This window comes from Petromyzon marinus, chromosome 58 (genome assembly GCF_048934315.1).
Source record: "Petromyzon marinus isolate PM22_M1 ecotype Great Lakes invasive population chromosome 58, UKy_Petmar_22M1.pri1.0, whole genome shotgun sequence".
In the NCBI taxonomy this organism is placed as follows: Eukaryota; Metazoa; Chordata; class Hyperoartia; order Petromyzontiformes; family Petromyzontidae; genus Petromyzon; species Petromyzon marinus.
The window spans coordinates 869,779-894,360 of NC_133724.1; the positions used below are offsets into that span (position 1 = coordinate 869,779).

The 24,582-nt window shown below is 48.7% G+C and overlaps 2 protein-coding genes across 2 annotated transcripts in view; both read right to left on the minus strand.

Moving 5' to 3' along the window:
- Nucleotides 1-2,256: 2,256 nt before the first annotated feature.
- Nucleotides 2,257-10,904, minus strand: ATG12 (autophagy related 12). The gene is made up of 4 exons (XM_032976230.2): nt 10,614-10,904; nt 7,972-8,108; nt 7,744-7,806; nt 2,257-5,614 (listed from the first exon to the last, which is right to left on the minus strand). The coding sequence occupies exons 1-4, from the start codon at nt 10,705-10,707 to the stop codon at nt 5,555-5,557; spliced, it is 354 nt and encodes a 117-aa protein (XP_032832121.1). The 5' UTR covers nt 10,708-10,904; the 3' UTR covers nt 2,257-5,554.
- Nucleotides 10,905-12,448: 1,544 nt separating this feature from the next.
- Nucleotides 12,449-24,582, minus strand: part of LOC116955208 (guanylate-binding protein 2-like) — a 34,911-nt gene continuing 22,777 nt past the window's right edge. The window contains exons 11-12 of the mRNA XM_032976222.2: nt 22,850-22,953; nt 12,449-17,833 (exon numbers count right to left, since the gene is read on the minus strand). Coding sequence (XP_032832113.1) covers nt 17,672-17,833; nt 22,850-22,953 — 266 coding nt within the window. The 3' untranslated portion in view covers nt 12,449-17,671. The remainder of the gene's footprint in view (nt 17,834-22,849; nt 22,954-24,582) is intronic.

Below are 24,582 nucleotides of genomic sequence, written 5' to 3' on the forward strand. Positions count from 1 at the left end.
CTTCATCCTTTTTTTCTCGTGTCTTCCTCTTCTCGTGCCTTGCCTCATGCTTTCCATTATACCCATCTGACATATTGGTATATTGGGGAGGGTGAGATCACCTACATAACAAATAAAAACTAGGCAATTTTCAAAAATATAGCAAAATTTCAGTGTAAGAAATTACATACGAGTAATTATTTTAAATAATACAGAAAGCAAGACGCCGATAACAACTTCTGAACAGCGAGACCAAACAAGAATATACGACATACTAAGAAAGGAGAAATGCAATGACATTATAATTCTATTAAGTATAGACTATGGGCTAAAGGTGCTAATTTTTTGTATAATTTAGCCTAAAAAATATCAGCCAATTCACCCTCGTCCCTGCCACTTCAGAAATGATCTCAAATACAAGGTCAACTGGGCGAATACTGCTACTTATTCTTCTATGCAGTAATTTTGACAAAAAGCTGTATTAAAAATTAAATATTAATTGAGCGTTGTTTTTATTCTTTTTGCCACTTGTTGACTGCTCGCTGCAGTTTCCTTGCGATGATAACAAGTCGTCGACTCGTTGTAAGGGAGGCATATCAGACCTAAAAGTAATGGTCAAACAAGCATTTAAGATAAAACGAAAGTAAAGCAATGCCACGTGACTTTTTTTCCAGGATCAAAGTACGAAAAATAAGGTTTTACCCTTTCTGGCAATAAAACAGGTGTTAAAATGTTCAAACATCAAACGCCTTTTGCAAGGAATCAAGTACTGCATTAACCACACACGGCACTTGTGGTGAACATGCAAACAAAACATGCTCTGATAATATTTGCATTGTCTTTGAAACTGATTGGCCTGCACCAGAGAGCCTTCTTTATGGCCTTGTCTCGCCAGTGTCAGACCAGAGAACGGCAAAAGGCGACCAGTACAAAGACAATCCACGTATGTATCAGAGCGTGCATCAGCCAGTCGTCTCAGTCAGTCAACCCGTGGCACCTGGGTCTGCCCCGTGACCTCCTGCCAGCGGGCGTTCGACACTTCACGTGGCCTCAAGGTGCACATGGCCTGGCACAAGTGTCGTGGTGACGTCACCGCCACTTAGTGGCGAATGGCGGTTCTTGTTGTTGTGTGTGAGTACGTGTGAGTGTGAGTACGTGTGAGTGAAAGTGTGTGAGTATGAGTGAGTGTGAGTGTGTGAGTTCGGCCGGATCGAGGGGGCTAAACGGGCGCGGCACGGGCTAGAGAAGAGATGGAGTGATGTGGTACAGGAGGACGTGGAGCTGAGTGGACTTGCCGATGACTGGTACCAGCGGTGTCAAGATCGGCCTCTGTGGAGGAGGCTCGTGAAGAACGCTACTGGGCAGTTGGAGGCAGTCGCCCTTCAACAACAACGGAGGGCGGAGGAGCGACGCTCACAACGAGCGGAGCGCCGGGTGGCTAAACCACAGCAAGTTAGCACAGTAGGGGGCACAGGTGGTGCATCAGCCAGTCATCTCAGTCAGTCGACCCGTGGCACCTGGGTCTGCCCCGTGACCTCCTGCCAGCGGGCGTTCGACACTTCACGTGGCCTCAGGGTGCACATAGCCTGGCACAAGCGTCGTGGTGACATCACCGCCACTTAGTGGCGAATGGCGGTTCTTGTTGTCTAGCTCAGGGAGAGCAGCTATATCCTGTGATACCCTTTTTGTCAGTGTCAATGTATGAAAAATAAATAAGTCAATATGGCGCTCGTCATGCGGTTGTCCCGTCAGAACATTAAATTTGTTATAAAAAATTAAATTACATTTATTATAACAAATTAAATTACATTTACTATAACAAATTAAATGTATTAACATTTAAAAAAAAATGTTCTGACGGAACGATAATTGTCGATTTAAAATGAAAGGCATCCTTTTCACGCTGCGTCGTCCGATACGATTATAATTATAGTAACAATCAATAGTTTCAGAAATGTTTGCTTATCTGCGACAGAGTGCGCTCCCATAGAATTAGGGCACAGACTAAACAATGGAACGTATCAGTAATGATATCTGTCCTCACTGCAGAACAGTGGGAGATCATACAAACTCCACACTGGGGTTTGGCGGTGGCAACAGGCGACTATATCCCAACTCCTCCAGCCAGGCGCGGCTCAACGTGCGACTCCCAGACGCGTTTCTGCGTGCACGGCGAGGACGCAGTGCCACAACCCAGCTCGCTGGGCCGCACCGACGCTCCTCGGGATGCTTCTAAAGACTCTTACACGATAGAAAACAATCACGCACCTTGGCACATAATTGAAACGCAAATTGTATTTTACAAGCCAGTGTCTTTACAAGCGTTCTTTTTCACAATAATAATAATAATAATGCATGAATTGTTTTGCTTTCGTAATACCTTAACAACCCCGCGACAAGCAAATGTCACAAAGTTTGTGGCTGCGTCGCTGATGATGACCCCCAGGAATGGCAAATCCTATATCAGCACGGACAAGGAGCACCATCGGCACCACCAGCATGTTCGACATCACCCTCGGGGTAACCGCAATCACCGCCACCATCACTCCGGGATGACTAAAATGAGAACCGAGTGACGTGCAGGCAGTCTCCCGTTTACGACGATCCACATTTACGAGATACATATATATGGCCACCACGGATCGATTTACCACGAAGAAAATGGATTTACGATGCACCTTCTGACACGGCTCCGAACAACACTCGAACAGAGTCAGTCTCGTTTCCGATGTGACTTGGCGCAGAGCGTTCTGTTATTCTCGAGTGTTTTTGTGGATTGTTGCCGATTAAAGCCTGTTAAATAGGGCTGAGAGAAGGAATAAAACGACATCGGCAAGTGACGTGTCGGCTGCTTCTACCGCCGGTGGGAATAGAGGAGTCCGGTTTAAGACGACGGGGTTCCCAGGAACGCATTGTGGCGTCGTAAAAGCGGGGACCCGTGCCTGCAATTGTATTTCCATTTAAACAAAATTATATTTTCTTACCAGACGGGCGTCGCATCATCACGGTGTGAAGAATGCGTTCGGAAAATATCACCAGAGCAGTGCCAACCAAACCTTCGCAATGTTCAAGAACAGCCCGCGGAAGCGGATATCACAGAGCTACCTCTGAGATCCCTTCTTATTCTTCCAAGTGGCACTCGGGTGCATACACAGCAGAGAGCGGCACCGTCCCGCTCGCTCCGCTACACGAGAGCGATATACGTCACGTGGCGGTCAAACTTAATATTTTAATTCTCAGAACTGGACTTTAGCCAAATTCAGTGCAGAATAAAACGTGATGTGATCGGGGTTTTTTTGTGTGCAGCCATTGGTGACCGGGGCTGAGACCATCAACTCACTGCACACGAGAACCCAGTTTCATCAGAACCAAACCTCTGCGAGTCTTTGCATTTCTGTGCGAGTCTAAAGGTCCACAGGTGAATACATGGACCTTGGTGTAAGTTACTGCTGACCCGGCCGAGACCACCAACTCCACTACGATTGACAACCCGGTGTGATCACAACACGATCGAAATCCGGACTGGAAGCCAGGATCTCAGCGGTGCTGGCTCAGCTTCTCCGACTTCCAAGCCACCCGGGCGCCTCCTCCACGTGTGAAGCCAACACACCATGGTCATCTTACGAACACACTGGCCCTCGCCATGGTAACAAGGAATTTCCATCGCTGGATTATAGTCAACAGAGGTGAGTGCCGCCCCTTTGCTCATGTAAGTGAAGACATTTGCAATCAGTGGCCATGCCCTGCTGATCACTTATAATTTAAGTGAACCTCACTCAAGCCGAGATCCACAACGAAGGTGGCCCAGTCATGCTGATGAGCACCAATAAGAGGGAACACCATTAAAAGTTCCACCGACACATTCCATCCGGTGACCCGTGTCAACCGACGGAAATGACACTACCTCCATGGAGAGGCGTGAGAAAAATAAATATATATACAGTAGACCATCATCATCAGCCAAGCTCTATCCACTGGCAGATGAAGGCCTCCCAAATTCGTTGCCATAAACTTCGTGGCCTCGCGATGAGCAGATTTCACCGCTCCATCTCCGTGGTTGGCTTTGCCGGTTGTAGTTCTCCCCTTTGGGTGCCGCTCCATCTCTAGCCACGACCGGCGGTTATCGTCACGTCTAACCACGTGACGCCGCTGAGGCTACGAGATGTTAACTACCTCGCCTGGTATACAGGAGGTCGTGAGTTTGCGTGTGTCTCTCTCTCTCTTCATGGTCGCGTAGATTTTTCTCTGGGTCCTCCGATTTTCCCCTGCACATTGACACTCAATGTGCATTTAGAGTATTTGGATCCTGCTATAAATTGCCACAAAAGCTACTTCTTTGAGCTAGTGGGCTTTATTTTAGTTTAGTCCTGCCCAAGCCCACGTACTTTTCTTCAGTCAATGTGATGACTATATCAATTACAATATATACACACAAAGATAAAGATCCCCCGTATAGCCTCAACAGGCTGTTGGGGCAAGTGCTGTTAGCTAATAGCAGCACCTACGAAGGCCAGCACGGCGCACGAGGGGATGGGTGGCCAGCACCACGCCCGGCCGCCTGTCTCCCCAGTTGCAATGTTTACACACCACACCAGGTACTTATTTGAGGCCGAGTCGACCTAGAGGAGGCCCAGGACCGGTTCAGATAATCGTCACCGGTGTTGGCCGTGAGCGGGAATCAAACTCGGGTCGCCGTGTTCATAGTGCGGCATAGCGCTGACCGCTACACTACACACAAATAAAACTCACACACCTAAAACTTAAGAGACCGTCATAACTGTGTGACTGATTTGGGAAGGTATTCATCCAGCAGTGATTGACAAAGCAGCTGCAATTACCTGTGTTTCTATGCGTCTCCCTGTCCCATTGGCAGCACTGAGCCAGCGATGAAAATTCCACATTCCCAGGTAGAGGCCAGACTTTCCAAAGTACAACCACTGCTGACGTCCCACAAAGCGGTGCCCATTTACTCGACCCCCAACTCAAAGACGGCCAGGGCTGCGGCACAGGCGGCGACGTCTCCGTGTTACCGACGATGCCCAATCAGCGGCGAACCTTATAGAAGGTGGCGCTCGTTACACACAAAGTGCTCACCACAAATTAACCACAACACCTTGCCGATCTCGTCCAGGAGCATAAACCATCATCACGCAAACTCCGGTGGTCATCCTCGCAGTAGCGGCTTTTGGCTAACCATCGAACAAAGACGGTCAACGCATCGCACGCTATCGGATGCCCTTCTGCGGCCGTCTGGAACGCTCTTCCTGCCGGTATGAGGAAGCCACTGTGAGCTACGCACTTTTAAATAGTCGAGATTGAAAACTCATTTCTTTAGAACTGCTTTTGGTGTTTAGTTTGTTGTCCTTCCCCCCCCGCACCTCCGACTCGTGCGGTTGGCTCCGTACGGCTATGAAAAAAGTTCAATATGCATACCCAGTTCTAAAACCCACAGCGACGGTATCTGAAGTTGCTACGCCCATCAGGACGACTTGTAAAGAGGATGGAGCGGAGGTGGGGGGGGGTGTTGAGACCGGTTTATCTGCAGGAGGAGGAGATCCGGACGAAGAAGAGTTCGTTAACCCCACGCTTGCGTCTTGCAGTAGTGTAGAACCAACTTTCCGTCGCTGCCGAAACACTGCAGGGACACACGGCACAGCACTCGGTGATAAGATGGCACGTGCTACTTAACACGGTGGCGAGATTTTGACGACCTCGCCTGGTACACAGGAGGTCATGGGTTTGATCCCGACCCCAGGCGCCTGCTGTTTATATTTGGAGTCTGCGTCCCTCTCTCTCCCAGTGGTCGCGTGGATTGTTCTCCGGGTCCTCCGGTTTTTCACCAACATATTTAGAAACATGCGTTTAAGAGTATTTAGCTGCTGGAAATTTGCACATAAGCCACTTTGTTGAGCTGTCATTTGTGATCGCCAGGTCACTTCTGAGAAAGAGCTACACAGCTCAGTGGGGCCTTACCTGGTAAAATATAAAACGGTTCGTAGTTTAGTTTTTCTGACCCCTTGAGAGGCCCCCGAGCGGTAAGTCCTCGCTTTACGCTTGGCGTTTACACGACACGTTTTTGCAACAACGCGGTACTATCAAGCAGGAAATACTTAAATTTTGATTTAAAGCTTTCGTGACTGCAGTAATTCATATTCTTATTTTTTTCGGTAAAGTCACGTTGAAGAGAAACAACAAAATAACAAAATATATATAAAACAATAAAAAATTCTCACGACGTTTCGACCATAACTCAAACGGTCATCATGCAAACCGACACACCTGATGATGACCGTTTGAGTTATGGTCGAAACGTCGTGAGAATTTTTTATTGTTTTATATATATTTTGTTATTTTGTTGTTTCTCTTCAACGTGACTTTACCGAAAAAACTAAGAATACAGGAAATACTTTTCGCGGAACGCCCGCTGTCACAACGCGGAACGCGCTGCGCCGTTATAACTTAGAACGAGCACCGTTATACCGTTATAACGCGGTTTCTGAGTGGTCAATGACGAACAACTTTCTTGAGCCGCGCAGCTGAGCGGTGCAGCGACATGGTAACGCGGAGTGATACGGCAGAAACGCGGTGGCCCCTCGTGTTTCCCTTTGTCATCTCACCGCGCGGCGTGCGTAGTAGTAGTAGTAGTGACATCATATCTCGCCAAACTTGATCGTTGTTACATCGGCTACGCGGACATTGTTTTCGCTTGACGCGTCTTTCGCTCAACGCGGCACTTTTCAGAATCGCATCCACTACTAGCACGTTAAACGACGGTTCGCTGTACAACAAAAGTTAACATTAGTGTTGCGCTCATGTTAGTGTTAGTGCTAGTGTTACAGCTAGTGGTGGTGTTAATGCTCACGTTAAAAGCTAGTGATAGCGTGAGTGGTAATGCCAGTATAACTGTGTGCGTGTTAGTTGCAACACTAGCAAGTGTGCTAGTGGGAAAGCTAGTGATAGCGTGAGTGGTAGTGCCAGTATAATTGTGTGTGTGTTAGTTGCAACGCCAGTAAGTGTGCTAGTGGGAAAGCTAGTGATAGCGTGAGTGGTAATGCCAGTATAATTGTGTGCGTGTTAGTTGCAACATTAGTAAGAGTGCTAGTGGGAAAGCGAGTGATAGCGTGAGTGGTAATGCCAGTATAATTGTGTGCGTGTTAGTTGCAACACAAGTAAGACTGCTAGTGATAGCGTGAGTGGTAGTGCCAGTATAATTGTGTGCGTGTTAGTTGCAACATTAGTAAGAGTGCTAGTGGGAAAGCTAGTGATAGCGTGAGTGGTAATGCCAGTATAACTGTGTGCGTGTTAGTTGCAGCGCTACTAAGTGTACTAGTGGGAAAGCTAGTGATAGCGTGAGTGGTAATGCCAGTATAACTGTGTGCGTGTTAGTTGCAACGCTAGTAAGTGCTAGTGGGAAAGCTAGTGATAGCGTGAGTGGTAATGCCAGTATAATTGTGTGTGTGTTAGTTGCAACACCAGTAAGACTGCTAGTGGGAAAGCTAATGATAGCTTGAGTGGTAATGCCAGTATAATTGTGTGCGTGTTAGTTGCAACGCTAGAAAGAGTGCTAGTGGGAAAGCTAGTGATAGCGTGAGTGGTATAATTGTGTGCGTGTTAGTTGCAACGCTAGAAAGAGTGCTAGTGGGAAAGCTAGTGATAGCGTGAGTGGTATAATTGTGTGCGTGTTAGTTGCAACGCTAGAAAGAGTGCTAGTGAGAAAGCGAGTGCTACTCTGAGTGTCAAGGTCCAAGTCAAACTGGCCCTCACCTCAAACAGAGTTCCCACATCTTGGTCTGGAGCCGGAGCGAACGACTGATTCACGTAGAGAAACTGAAGTGAGATCAACAAAACAATAAGCACAGATAATACGGGGCAACACAGTGCAGACTGCACGGCACAGACTGGACAGACAGCTTTGGCCCCTAGGACCCAGGGCTGGTGAAGGGGATGTGGGGCAGGGTACCAAGGCCCCTGGGGCCCGGGAGGTGCCCTCACCAGCGAGTCGGCGGCATCACACTTGATGTACTTGCGCACGAACTGGATGATCCAGGCGACCGTCTTCCCCGTCTCCACGGACCACTTCTTCTGCTTCATGATGGGAGCGTCGCCCACTGCCTTCAGCAGCACGTCCACTGTGGGGGCCATGGCAGGGTGGGAGGGGGGGGTGCAGAGACAGGGGGTAGACAGTAGGCGAGTGTTCTTCATTGTAAGGCGCTGCGGGACACTGGCGGCCCCTGGTGGCCTTTGGTGCGGCCCCTGGTGGCCTTTGGTGAGGCCCCTGGTGGCCTTGAGCGAGGCCCCTGGTGGCCTTTAGCGAGGCCCCTGGTGGCCTGTAGTGAGGCCCCTGGTGGCCTGTAGTGCGGCCCCTGGTGGCCTTTAGTGCGGCCCCTGGTGGTCTTTAGTGAGGCCCCTTGTGGCCTTTAGCGAGGCCCCTGGTGGCCTGTAGTGAGGCCCCTGGTGGCCTTTGGTGCGGCCCCTAGTGGCCTTTGGTGCGGCCCCTGGTGGCCTTTGGTGAGGCCCCTGGTGGCCTTTAGCGAGGCCCCTGGTGGCCTGTAGTGAGGCCCCTGGTGGCCTGTGGTGCGGCCCCTGGTGGCCTTTAGTGCGGCCCCTGGTGGTCTTTAGTGAGGCCCCTTGTGGCCTTTAGCGAGGCCCCTGGTGGCCTGTAGTGAGGCCCCTGGTGGCCTTTAGTGCGGCCCCTGGTGATCTTTAGTGCGGACCCTAGAGGCCTTTAGTGAGGCCCCTGGTGGCTTTTAGCGCGGCCACTGGTGGTCTTTAGTGATGCCCCTGGTTTCAAATGGTGTGGCGGCCCTGGTCACACTGCTTATGTCTCATTGGAGGAAGTGGCCCTAACCCCCTCTAAAAATGAGTGAAGGACGCTGCGGTAGGGGGGTTGAGATGGGGCGGGCGAGGGCTCCATGTCCTAGCACTCGTCTCGTCCCTTCATCATCACCCCAACATTACATCACAGCCATCACCACCGTGAAAGAGGTGCTCGCTAACAGCACGCTGTGACTGAGCGTGTCTGTGTGGGTTGTCTGTCTGTGTTGTCTGTGTGTGATGTCTGTTTGTGCGTGGCGCGGCAGCTTCTGTTTGGCCTCAGAGGGGCCTAAACGGGCACGGCACGGGCTAGAGAGGAGATGGAGTGATGTGGTTCAGGAGGACATGGAGCTGAGTGGACTTGCCGATGACTGGTACCAGCGGTGTCAAGATCGGCCTCTGTGGAGGAGGCTCGTGAAGGATGATACTGTGCAGTTGGAGGCAGTCGCCCTCCAACAACAACGGAGGGCGGAGGAACGACGCTCACAACAACGAGCGGAGCGCCGGGTGGGGAAAACAGCGAGTTGGCACAGTAGGGGGCACAGGTGGTGCATCAGCTACTCATCTCAGTCAGTCGACCCGTGCCACCTGCTGGGTCTGTCACGTGACCTCCTGCCAGCAGCGAGCCGTCGACACTTCACGTGGCACCCACAAAGTGCACCTAGCCTGGCACAGGCGCTGCGCTGACGTCCCCTCTCCGGGTGATGGGTTATCTGAATCGGTTCTGGGACACCTACCACCTAGGTCGACTCAGGCTCAAATGAGGACAGTACCTGGTGCGGTGTGTGGTAAACATCGCCACGGGGGAGAGACAAAGGTGGTCAGGCGTGGTGATGGTCACCCACCCCCTCGTGTGGGGTGGCGGCCTCCTGGGCCACTCTCCCTACCCGACATGGCCTCCCCTGCCCACTACCACCTCCCCACCCACCACAACCTCCCCACCACCACAACCACCCCACCACCACAACCACCACCTCCCCACCACCTCCCCACAACCACCTCCCCACCCACCACAACCACCACCCCCCCAACACCACCCCCTCCACCACCTCCCCACCCACCACAACCACCACCACCTCCCCACCACCACAACCACCACCTCCCCACCACCACAACCACCACCACCTCCCCACCCACCACAACCACCACCCCCCCCAACACCACCCCCTCCACCACCTCCCCACCACCACAACCACCACCTCCCCACCACCACAACCACCACCTCCCCACCACCACAACCACCACCACCTCTCCACCCACCACAACCACCACCCCCCCAACACCACCCCCACCACCACCTCCCCACCCACCACAACCACCACCACCTCCCCACCCACCACCACCTCCCCACCCACCACCACCACCTCCCCACCCACCACCACCACCTCCCCACCCACCACCACCACCTCCCCACCCACCACAACCACCACCACCTCCCCACCACCACCTCCCCACCACCACAACCACCACCACCTCCCCACCCACCACAACTACCACCCCCCCAACACCACCCCCTCCACCACCTCCCCACCACCACAACCACCACCTCCCCACCACCACAACCACCACCTCCCCACCACCACAACCACCACCACCTCCCCACCCACCACAACCACCACCCCCCCAACACCACCCCCACCACCACCTCCCCACCCACCACAACCACCACCACCTCCCCACCCACCACCACCACCTCCCCACCCACCACCACCTCCTCCCCACCCACCACCACCACCTCCCCACCCACCACAACCACCACCCCCCCCAACACCACCCCCACCACCACCACCTCCCCACCCACCACCACCACCTCCCCCCACCTTTCCTCCTCGCGCCAGGCAGAGGAGCAGTCGGAGTCGCGGCCACTTCGGCCGCTCCCTCGGCGGCGCCAGGCTCCTTGCTCTCGTCGGCCATCGCGGAGTCACCGAGGCTGAGTGTCGCTCGCACTCGCGGCTCACGGGGAGAGGAGACGGCGGCGGCGGCGGAGGAGAGAGACGGAGGAGGAGGAGAGAGACGGCGGCGGCGGAGAGAGAGGAAGGCGATCAGGAAGAGGTGGACAGAGTTTGGGGGTGGTTGTGAAGGGACCCCACGTGACACTATGACCACGTGACGGGCCCGGGTAGAGACCACGTGACAGAGGGCAAGACTCATAGAGCCAGACTAAGGCTCCCCTGAGATTCTCAGGGTTCAGTGACAATGCACGAGGCTCATAGAGCCAGACTAAGGCTCCCCTGAGATTCTCGGGTTCAGTGACAATGCACGAGACTCATAGAGCCAGACTAAGGCTCCCCTGGGATTCTCAGGGTTCAGTGACGATGCACGAGGCTCATAGAGCCAGACTAAGGCTCCCCTGAGATTCTCAGGGTTCAGTGACAATGCACGAGGCTCATAGAGCCAGACTAAGGCTCCCCTGGGATTCTCAGGGTTCAGTGATAATGCACGAGACTCATAGAGCCAGACTAAGGCTCCCCTGGGATTCTCAGGGTTCAGTGACAATGCACGAGGCTCAAAGAGCCAGACTAAGGCTCCCCTGGGATTCTCAGGGTTCAGTGACAATGCACGAGACTCAGAGCCAGACTAAGGCTCCCCTGGGATTCTCAGGGTTCAGTGACAATGCACGAGACTCATAGAGCCAGACTAAGGTTCCCCTGGGATTCTCAGGGTTCAGTGACAATGCACGAGACTCATAGAGCGAGACTAAGGTTCCCCTGGGATTCTCAGGGTTCAGTGACAATGCACGAGACTCATAGAGCCAGACTAAGGCTCCCCTGAGATTCTCAGGGTTAAGTGATAATGCACGAGACTCATAGAGCCAGACTAAGGCTCCCCTGGGATTCTCAGGGTTCAGAGACAATGTACGACACTCATAGAGCCAGACTAAGGCTCCTCTGGGATTCTCAGGGTTCAGAGACAATGTACGACACTCATAGAGCCAGACTAAGGCTCCTCTGGGATTCTCAGGGTTCAGAGATAATGTACGAGGCTCATAGAGCCAGACTAAGGCTCCCCTGGGATTCTCAGGGTTCAGAGCGAGAGTGGCCACAGAGTTGTGTCGATGATCGAGGGACTCAGAGGGCCAGTGTCACTCACATGGAAGTCACGTGGTTTACGGGAGAGTCTTAACTCACGATGCCTGTTTTGTATTTGGAGTGTTGGCGTCTCTCCCCTTGGCCGCATGGATTTCTCTCGGGCTCCTCCGGTTTAGAGCAGTTTCCTGCTTTAAATGTGCACGTGATGATGACGATAAGCCACTTCGTGGAGCTATCGTTTGTGATTGCGAGGTCGCTTCTGAAAAAGACGCTAATGGCTCAATGGGCTTTATACTTGGTAAGATGAAACAAATCGATATTTACGTAAGTGATTTGTTTACCTTGCCTCTACTTTGCACTCATATCGTGTGTTTGTGTTGTTTGTTGTTGTAACGTTCTGACCTTCCCCTCCTGGACATCTTTGAGAAAGAGCTTTACAGCTCATCGGATTCCTCCAGAATAAAAACTAAATCCTGATTCTGATCTGTAGAGCGCTGTCGATGAGAGGGCCACGTGGTGTAAGGGAGGCTTGGGTTTCTTTAAGTAGACAGTGAGTGAGGTTCAGAGAGCCAGAGACCCAGGGCTCGCTCATTAAACGAAGATCAGCAGCAGCAGCACACGACATCTTCAGGACACACAGTTTAATCCACGCAGTGATGCACTTCAACATGATATTTGGTACCCCAATACATTGTAACCAATATCATCCATAATATGGGTTTCCTTTGGGTTAGATCACGTAAATATAATTGGCTGTCCGCCTGAGTTGTAATTACTGGCGAAACGTCGTACTCGGATTGTAAATGTGAATTTGCTCTCCAACACACAAACGGTGTGCTGTACTAGTATACTACACTATACACTACACTATACACTACACTATACACTACACTATACACTAGCACTGTACTAGTATACTACACTATACACTAGTGCTGTACTAGTATACTACACTATACACTACACTATACACTAGTACTGTACTAGTATACTACACTATACACTACACTATACACTAGTACTGTACTAGTATACTACACTATACACTACACTATACACTAGTGCTGTACTGTATACTACACTATACACTACACTATACACTAGTACTGTACTAGTATACTACACTATACACTACACTATACACTAGTACTGTACTAGTATACTACACTATACACTACACTATACACTAGTACTGTACTAGTATACTACACTATACACTACACTATACACTAGTGCTGTACTGTATACTACACTATACACTACACTATACACTAGTGCTGTACTAGTATACTACACTATACACTACACTATACACTAGTACTGTACTAGTATACTACACTATACACTACACTATACACTAGTACTGTACTAGTATACTACACTATACACTACACTATACACTAGTGCTGTACTGTATACTACACTATACACTACACTATACACTAGTACTGTACTAGTATACTACACTATACACTACACTATACACTAGTACTGTACTAGTATACTACACTATACACTACACTATACACTAGTGCTGTACTAGTATACTACACTATACACTAGTACTGTACTAGTATACTACACTATACACTACACTATACACTACACTATACACTAGTGCTGTACTAGTATACTACACTATACACTACACTATACACTAGTGCTGTACTAGTATACTACACTATACACTACACTATACACTACACTATACACTAGTGCTGTACTAGTATACTACACTATATACTACACTATACACTACACTATACACTAGTGCTGTACTAGTATACTACACTATACACTACACTATACACTAGTGCTGTACTAGTATACTACACTATACACTACACTATACACTAGTGGTGTACTAGTATACTACACTATACACTACACTATACACTACACACTACACTACACTATACACTAGTGCTGTACTAGTATACTACACTATACACTACACTATACACTACACTAGACACTACACACTACATAACACACTACACTACACACTACACTATACACTACACTATACACTACACTACACTATACACTACACTATACACGACACTATACACTACACTATACACTACACTATACACTACTATACACTACACTATACACTACTCTATACACTACACTATACACTACACTATATACTAATACCGTTTAAAATATAAAACATTCTCATGCATTTTAATCCATCCATCCATTTTCGACCGCTCCTGCTCAGGGTTGCAGGTGTCTGGAGGCAATCCCAGCTGTCCGACACCAAAACTCTATTTTTATAGGATAATGCGGTAGCATACGGGTCGTCGTTGTGAGGTCAAGAAGTAAACTACCGTCCTTTTAATCAAATAGTCAGCTAGCTCATTTATGCAGAGCAAACCCTTTTGATGAAGAAGATGGCGAAAAGTAAAAAAAAAAGATGAGGAGTACCGCACATTTCAGCACGAATGGACAGAAGAATTCGCCTTTGTGGAGAGAGCGGGTTCTGCGGTGCGTCTAATATGCAATGATAAAATTTCATCGATGGAACGGTCAAATATAGAGCGGCACTTCGACACACGCCATGCTACATTTGCATCGAAATATCCAGCGGGGGACAGCAGAAAGAAGGCATGCGCCAAGAGCTACTGTCCAGAGTGCAAGCTAGTATCAACCAGACTACAAAGCCATCAGCAAAACCATGCAGCACCAGAAGTCGCATGAATGGTAATACGTATTTTATTTATTATTGGTTTTTGGTATAACGTTATTAAAAAGGATATATTCAGAGACTTATATTCTAAAATTGGTGGTCTAAGTTAAATATACACGCATTTAGTTGTATTCAGTGTTAAAAAATATTATATGGCTCTCACGGAAATTTATTTTAAAATGTGGCTTTTATGGCTCTCTCAGCCAAAAAGGTTCCCGACCCCTGCACTACACTATACACTACACTATACACTAGTGCTGTACTATTATACTACACTATACACTACACTATACACTATACACTACACTATACACTAGTGCTGTACTAGTATACTACACTATACACTACACTATACACTAGTGCTGTACTAGTATACTACACTATACACTACACTATACACTAGTGCTGTACTAGTATACTACACTATACACTACACACTATACACTACACTATACACTAGTGCTGTACTAGTATACTACACTATGCACTACACTATACACTAGTGCTGTACTAGTATACTACACTATACACTATATACACTATACTATACACTACACTATACACTACACTATACACTAGTGCTGTACTAGTAGACTACACTATACACTACACTATACACTACACTATACACTACACTATACACTAGTGATGTACTAGTATACTACACTATACACTAGTGCTGTACTAGTATACTACACTATACACTACACTATACACTAGTGCTGTACTAGTATACTACACTATACACTACACTATACACTAGTGCTGTACTAGTATACTACACTATACACTACACTATACACGAGTGCTGTACTAGTATACTACACTATACACTACACTATACACTAGTGCTGTACTAGTGACGAATTGGCCACGTTCTGTTTACGTGACAACCCTTACTAGTTGGCTGTGTCGGGTGGTGGCGGGTTTAACAACACAACATTTATATATTTACGCGATCTAACCCAACCCCCCCCCCCCCCCCCCCCCGTCTTATGGACATTATAACCCACTTATACCGCTACATATATGCTGTACAAGGCTTAGTAGGCAAGAGCCTTAGCCCGCCCGGTTCAAGTTGCTCGCGACCAAGTTCCACGGAACCGACCGGCTCCAGTCTGGCAGTCTCTGCAGCGAGTTCAGACTCTCTCGGGGATGCCGATGATCATCGTCCCAGCCTTGTAAGGTCGCGGTCGGCAGCGGTGGCAGATGCTGTGCATCGCAGTCTCGTAGAGATACACAGAGGTACAGAGACCCATAGAGCTATAGAAACCTCCGATTAACTCTGTTGGCTATGCGCTGTGTGAAACGCGTTGGAATCTATAACACCAGAGTGCGTTAAGCGAGGACTTGCCGTGATTTTCAAACGGGGCAAGGACCAATCACAGGCGAGAAACGCTGCACTGCCACCTGCTGCCCACCCCGGAGAGACCCACAGCACGGCAGGAGAACAGCCACTCCCTTAAAGGCGCACGTCCCCCCTTAAAGGCACGCGTCCCCCCTTAAAGGCGCGCGTCCCCCCTTAAAGGCGCGCGTCCCCCCTTAAAGGCGCACGTCCCCCCTTAAAGGCGCGCGTCCCCCTTAAAGGCGCACGTCCCTCCTTAAAGGCGCACGTCCCCCCTTAAAAGCGCACGTCCCCTTTAAAGGCGCACGTCCCCCTTAAAGGCGCACGACCCCCCCTTAAAGGCGCGCGTCCCCCCTTAAAGGCGCACGTCCTTAAAGGCGCACTTCCCCCCTTAAAGGCACCCTCACCACCACCACCACCACCAACTTCCTCCTCTCTCGCCCGACTTTCGAAGCGACACCGAGCTGAGCTCCACGCCCCAGTGACGCGACTACCCACGTGGTGCGCCTTGCCGAGAGTCGACGCCGCACAGCTGTCACATTCGCGTTGGTGACTCGCCACTTTGATCGTCACCCGTACAAATATGGAATGGGCAGGAGGGCTGTTGCATGGGCAAGTTGTCTCGGTGGTCCGCCCGTGTGGTTGGTGAACATTGTGTGACCTTGAGAGTGGGGCACAAGCGAGCTAAGAGACCACTGTTATTTCACTCAAATGATAGATGCCAGAACATCACAAAAAAATTCTTTCGCGAGATGAACAACTGAAGGATGACAATCCGCGATGTAAACAAATCACACCGCACGGTTGCCAACGATGATCGCGGCGCCTCGTGCCGTACGAGCGTCACCCCGGCATCGCCGCCGTGTCATGGCCCAGCTCCGCCATCCGCACTTCCCGGAGCGTTGGCCCGACGGCGTGCCAACATCGGCCCAACATCGAGTCAACGTTGGCCCTACCGCGTGCCAATGTCGGCCCAACATCGAGTCAACGTTGGCCCTACCGAGTGCCAACGTCGGCCCAACATCGAGTCAACGTTGGCCCTACCGCGTGCCAACGTCGGCCCAACATCGAGTCAGCGTTGGCCCTACCGAGTGCCAACGTCGGCCCAACATCGAGTCAACGTTGGCCCTACCGAGTGCCAACGTCGGCCCAACATCGAGTCAACGTTGGCCCTACCGAGTGCCAACGTCGGCCCAACATCGAGTCAACGTTGGCCCTACCGCGTGCCAACGTCGGCCCAACATCGAGTCAACGTTGGCCCTACCGCGTGCCAACGTCGGCCCAACATCGAGTCAACGTTGGCCCTACCGAGTGCCAACGTCGGCCCAACATCGAGTCAACGTTGGCCCTACCGCGTGCCAACGTCGGCCCAACATCGAGTCAACGTTGGCCCGACGGCATGCCAACGTCGGCCCAACATCAAGTCAACGTTGGCCCTACCGCGTGCCAACGTCGGCCCAACATCGAGTCAACGTTGGCCCTACCGAGTGCCAACGTCGGCCCAACATCGAGTCAACGTTGGCCCTACCGCGTGCCAACGTCGGCCCAACGTTGAGCCGCCGTTGGCCTGACCGCGTGCACAGCGTTGAGTCGACATTGAGCCCGACCACATGCCAACATTGTCCCAACGTTGGCCAGCGGCCGGGCCGACGTCGGGCCGACGATGGCATTCGTTAGGGCATGCCAACGTTGGCCCGACGTTGGGCCGACGTTGGCATGCGGCCAGGCCAACGGTTGTCCCAGCGTTGAGTGACCGTCGGGTCGACGCCGTCGGCACTGTGCGGGAATCGCGCCGTGCGTCGGCGGGCGTCACATGACTGAACAGATGCCGCCTCTGCCGCCCCTCCTGCTCTGATAGGCCGCCTTGGAACGCTCCATCTCCTCCTGGTGTTGCCTCTTCAGCTCCTGTAGCTTCATCTCCGTCATCTCTTCCATGTGTTTGATCCGGGCGTTGAATGACTCCCCGTTGAGCTGCGGTGGAGAAGTCAAATGTCAAAGGTGCAGCCACGCTATGAACTATTTATTATTAAATTTCGATTTAAAGCTTTCGTGACTGCAATGATTCATCTTCTTTGGTTCTTTCGGTAAAGTCACGTAGAATGAGAATAAAATAATAAATTGATAAAATAAAATAACACAATAATATTCTCACGACGTTTCGGCCACAACACAAGCGGCCTTCATCAGGTGAAGGGGCGAGACTGTCTGGTAGGACAGCGCTGGAGTCTCGCCCCTTTACGTGACTTTACCGAAAGAACCAAAGAAGATATTTATTATTATTTATTATTATTTATTATTGTACCAGGTAATGAGCTGTGTAGCTCCTTTCCAGAAGCGACCTGGCTACCACAAATGACAGCTCAACGAAGTGGCTTGTCATCATCATCATCATCTTTGCGTGGAAATTTATAGCAGCAGCCAAGTAAACGCGTTGCAATGTTGATTCTAAATGTGGAGGGGAAAAATCCACGTGACCACGGAGAGAGAGAGAGAGAGACGCGCAAACTCCAAATATACAGCAGGCGTCAGAGCCGGGATCGAACCGACGACCTCCTGCTGCGTACAGGCGAGGTTCGATCCCGACCCTGACGCCTGCTGTACATTTGAAGTTTGTGTGTCTCTCTCCCCTTGGTCACGGAGATTTTTCCCCGGCTCCTCCAGTTTTTCCCTCCACGTTTAGAATCACGTCGCCGTGTTCAGAGTTTTTGGCTGCTACACATTTCCTCGTGGCCAGGTCGCTCCTGAAAAGGAGCTACGCATCTCATCGGGGGCCTGACACCCGGTACAATAAAAATAGTGGGAATAGTTTTATTTATAGACTGCACCAAACCAAAAACCTAACACATGGTAAATGTGGTTCTGTGTTCCCCCTAACCTCAAACTGAGAGACACCCAGACCCTGGGGGCAAGCCCAGGCTTCTCAGCGGCGCTGGCTGCATGTCTCTTGAACGCTGCTGCGGGCATGGGCCCGCTGATCTACGTGGATTAGCTAAGCCAATCGCAACTACAATTAGCACGGTTGGCTACTTACGGTGTGGAAGAAACTACTATACACTACACTACTATACACTACACTATACACTACACTACACTATACACTACACTACTATACACTACACTACTATACACTACACTATAAACTACACTATACACTACACTACTACAGACTACACTACTATACACTACACTACTACAGACTACACTACTATACACTACACTACTATACACTACACTACTATACACTACACTACTATACACTACACTACAAACTACACTATAAACTACACTATACACTACACTACTATACACTACACTACTATACACTACACTACTATACACTACACTACTATACACTACACTACTACAGACTACACTACTATACACTACATTACTATACACTACACTACTACAGACTACACTACTATACACTACACTACTATACACTACACTACTCTACAATACACTACACTACTACATTACTATACACTACACTACTATACACTACACTATACACTACACTACTATACACTGCACTACACTACTATACACTACTATACACTACACTACTACATACTACACTACTATACACTACGCAACTATACACTGCACTACACTACTACAGACTACACTACACTACTACAGACTACACTACTATACACTACACTACTAGACACTACACTACTATACACTACACTATACACTACACTACTATACACTGCACTACTACACACTACATTACTATACACTACACGACTATACACTACACTACTATACACTACACTATACACTACACTACTATACACTACACTACTACACACTACACTACTATACACTACACTATACACTACACTACTATAGATTACACTACTATACAATACACTAGACACTGCAATACACGACACTACTACATACTACACTACTATACACTACACTACACACCTATATACTCCACTACTATACATTACACTAAACACTACACTACTATACACTACACTACTACACACTAGACTACTACACACTACACTACTAGACACTACACTACTATACACTACACTACAAACTACACTATAAACTACACTATACACTACACTACTATACACTACACTACTATACACTACACTACTACAGACTACACTACTATACACTACATTACTATACACTACACTACTACAGACTACACTACTATACACTACACTACTATACACTGCACTACTCTACAATACACTACACTACTACATTACTATACACTACACTACTATACACTACACTATACACTACACTACTATACACTGCACTACACTACTATACACTACACTACTATACACTACACTACTACATACTACACTACTATACACTACGCAACTATACACTGCACTACACTACTACAGACTACACTACACTACTACAGACTACACTACTATACACTACACTACTAGACACTACACTACTATACACTACACTATACACTACACTACTATACACTGCACTACTACACACTACATTACTATACACTACACGACTATACACTACACTACTATACACTACACTATACACTACACTACTATACACTACACTACTACACACTACACTACTATACACTACACTATACACTACACTACTATAGATTACACTACTATACAATACACTAGACACTGCTATACACGACACTACTACATAATACACTACTATACACTACCCTACTACATACTACACTACTATACACTACACTACACACCTATATACTCCACTACTACTACTATACATTACACTAAACACTACACTACTATACACTACACTACTACACACTAGACTACTACACACTACACTACTAGACACTACACTACTACACACTACACTATACTCTACACTACACACTACACTACTGCACACTACACTACTATACACTACACTATACACTACATTATACACTAAACTATACACTACACACTACACGACTATACACTACACACTACTACACACAACACTACTACAAACTACACTACTACACACTACACTACTATACACTACACTACAATACACTACTACACACTACACTACACACTACCCTACTACACACTACACTACACACTACTACAAACTACACTACTACACACTACCCTACTACACACTACACTACACACTACTACAAACTACACTACTACACACAACACTACTACAAACTACACTACTACACACTACACTACTATACACTACTACACACTACACTACACACTACCCTACTACACACTACACTACACACTACTACAAACTACACTACTACACACTACACTACTATACACTACTACACACTACACTACACACTACCCTACTACACACTACACTACACACTACTACAAACTACACTACTACACACTACACTACTATACACTACTACACACTACACTACACACTACCCTACTCCACACTACACTACACACTACTACAAACTACACTACTACATACTACACTACTATACACTACTACACACTACACTACTATACACTACTACACACTACACTACACACTAACCTACTACACTACTACACACAACACTACTATACACTACTACACACTACACTACACACTACCCTACTACACACTACACTACACACTACTACAAACTACACTACTACACACTACACTACTATACACTACTACACACTACACTACACACTACCCTACTCCACACTACACTACACACTACTACAAACTACACTACTACATACTACACTACTATACACTACTACACACTACACTACTATACACTACTACACACTACACTACACACTACCCTACTACACTACTACACACAACACTACTACAAACTACACTACTACACACTACACTACTACACACTACACTACTATACACTACTACACACTACACTACTATACACTACTACACACTACACTACACACTACCCTACTACACACTACACTACACACTACTACAAACTACACTACTACACACTACACTACTATACACTACTACACACTACACTACACACTACCCTACTACACACTACACTACACACTACTACAAACTACACTACTACACACTACACTACTATACACTACTACACACTACACTACACACTACCCTACTCCACACTACACTACACACTACTACAAACTACACTACTACATACTACACTACTACACACTACACTACTATACACTACTACACACTACCCTACTACACTACTACACACAACACTACTACAAACTACACTACTACACACTACACACTACACTACTATACACTACTACACACTACACTACTATACACTACACTACTACACACTACACTACTATACACTACTACACACTACACTACTATACACTACTACAAACTACACTACTACACACTACACTACTATACACTACTACACACTACACTACTATACACTACTACACACTACACTACACACTACCCTACTACACACTACACTACACACTACTACAAACTACACTACTACACACTACACTACTATACACTACTACACACTACACTACACACTACCCTACTACACACTACACTACACACTACTACAAACTACACTACTACACACTACACTACTATACACTACTACACACTACACTACACACTACCCTACTCCACACTACACTACACACTACTACAAACTACACTACTACATACTACACTACTATACACTACTACACACTACACTACTATACACTACTACACACTACCCTACTACACTACTACACACAACACTACTACAAACTACACTACTACACACTACACACTACACTACTATACACTACTACACACTACACTACTATACACTACACTACTACACACTACACTACTATACACTACTACACACTACACTACTATACACTACTACAAACTACACTACTACACACTACACTACTATACACTACTACACACTACACTACTATACACTACTACACACTACACACCACTACACACTGCGACTATCACGAGTCTCACGACATGTACCCGCATCTGCTCTTGCAGGAGGTTGACGGTCCTCTGCAGTTCCTCGCTCTGCATCCTCGTGATGGCCTCCTGATCGGCCTGCCGGGCCCGGACCTTCTCCAGCTCTGAAATAAACCACGGCAGCCAGAGCAACAGCAGGGACACACAGAGAGAGAGCGGACTCTGATGGGGTGTCTAGACGGTGACACACAGACAGAGCGGACTCTGATGGGGTGTCTAGACAGTGACACAAAGAGAGAGTGGACTCTGATGGGGTGTCTAGACAGTGACTCACAGACAGAGCGGTGTCTGATGGGGTGTCTAGACAGTGACACACAGACAGAGCGGTGTCTGATGGGGTGTCTAGACAGTGACTCACAGAGAGAGCGGACTCTGATGGGGTGTCTAGACGGTGACACACAGACAGAGCGGACTCTGATGGGGTGTCTAGACAGTGACTCACAGAGAAAGCAGACTCTGATGGGGTGTCTAGACGGTGACACACAGACAGAGCGGACTCTGATGGGGTGTCTAGACGGTGACACACAGACAGAGCGGACTCTGATGGGGTGTCTAGACAGTGACACACAGACAGAGCGGACTCTGATGGGGTGTCTAGACAGTGACACACAGACAGAGCGGTGTCTGATGGGGTGTCTAGACGGTGACGCACAGACAGAGCGGTGTCTGATGGGGTGTCTAGACGCTGACTCACAGACAGAGCGGACTCTGATGGGGTGTCTAGACGGTGACTCACAGACAGAGCGATGTCTGATGGGGTGTCTAGACAGTGACTCACAGACAGAGCGGACTCTGATGGGGTGTCTAGACAGTGACACAAAGAGAGAGTGGACTCTGATGGGGTGTCTAGACAGTGACTCACAGACAGAGCGGTGTCTGATGGGGTGTCTAGACAGTGACACACAGACAGAGCGGTGTCTGATGGGGTGTCTAGACAGTGACACACAGACAGAGCGGACTCTGATGGGGTGTCTAGACAGTGACTCACAGACAGAGCGGTGTCTGATGGAGTGTCTAGACAGTGACTCACAGACAGAGCGGTGTCTGATGGGGTGTCTAGACAGTGACACACAGACAGAGCGGACTCTGATGGGGTGTCTAGACAGTGACACACAGACAGAGCGGACTCTGATGGGGTGTCTAGACAGTGACACACAGACAGAGCGGTGTCTGATGGGGTGTCTAGACGGTGACGCACAGACAGAGCGGTGTCTGATGGGGTGTCTAGACGCTGACTCACAGACAGAGCGGACTCTGATGGGGTGTCTAGACGGTGACTCACAGACAGAGCGATGTCTGATGGGGTGTCTAGACAGTGACTCACAGACAGAGCGGACTCTGATGGGGTGTCTAGACAGTGACACACAGAGAGAGTGGACTCTGATGGGGTGTCTAGACAGTGACTCACAGACAGAGCGGACTCTGATGGGGTGTCTAGACGGTGACACACAGACAGAGCGGACTCTGATGGGGTGTCTAGACAGTGACACACAGAGCGGTGTCTGATGGGGTGTCTAGACAGTGACACACAGACAGAGCGGTGTCTGATGGGGTGTCTAGACAGTGACACACAGACAGAGCGGACTCTGATGGGGTGTCTAGACAGTGACTCACAGACAGAGCGGTGTCTGATGGAGTGTCTAGACAGTGACTCACAGACAGAGCGGTGTCTGATGGGGTGTCTAGACAGTGACTCACAGACAGAGCGGACTCTGATGGGGTGTCTAGACAGT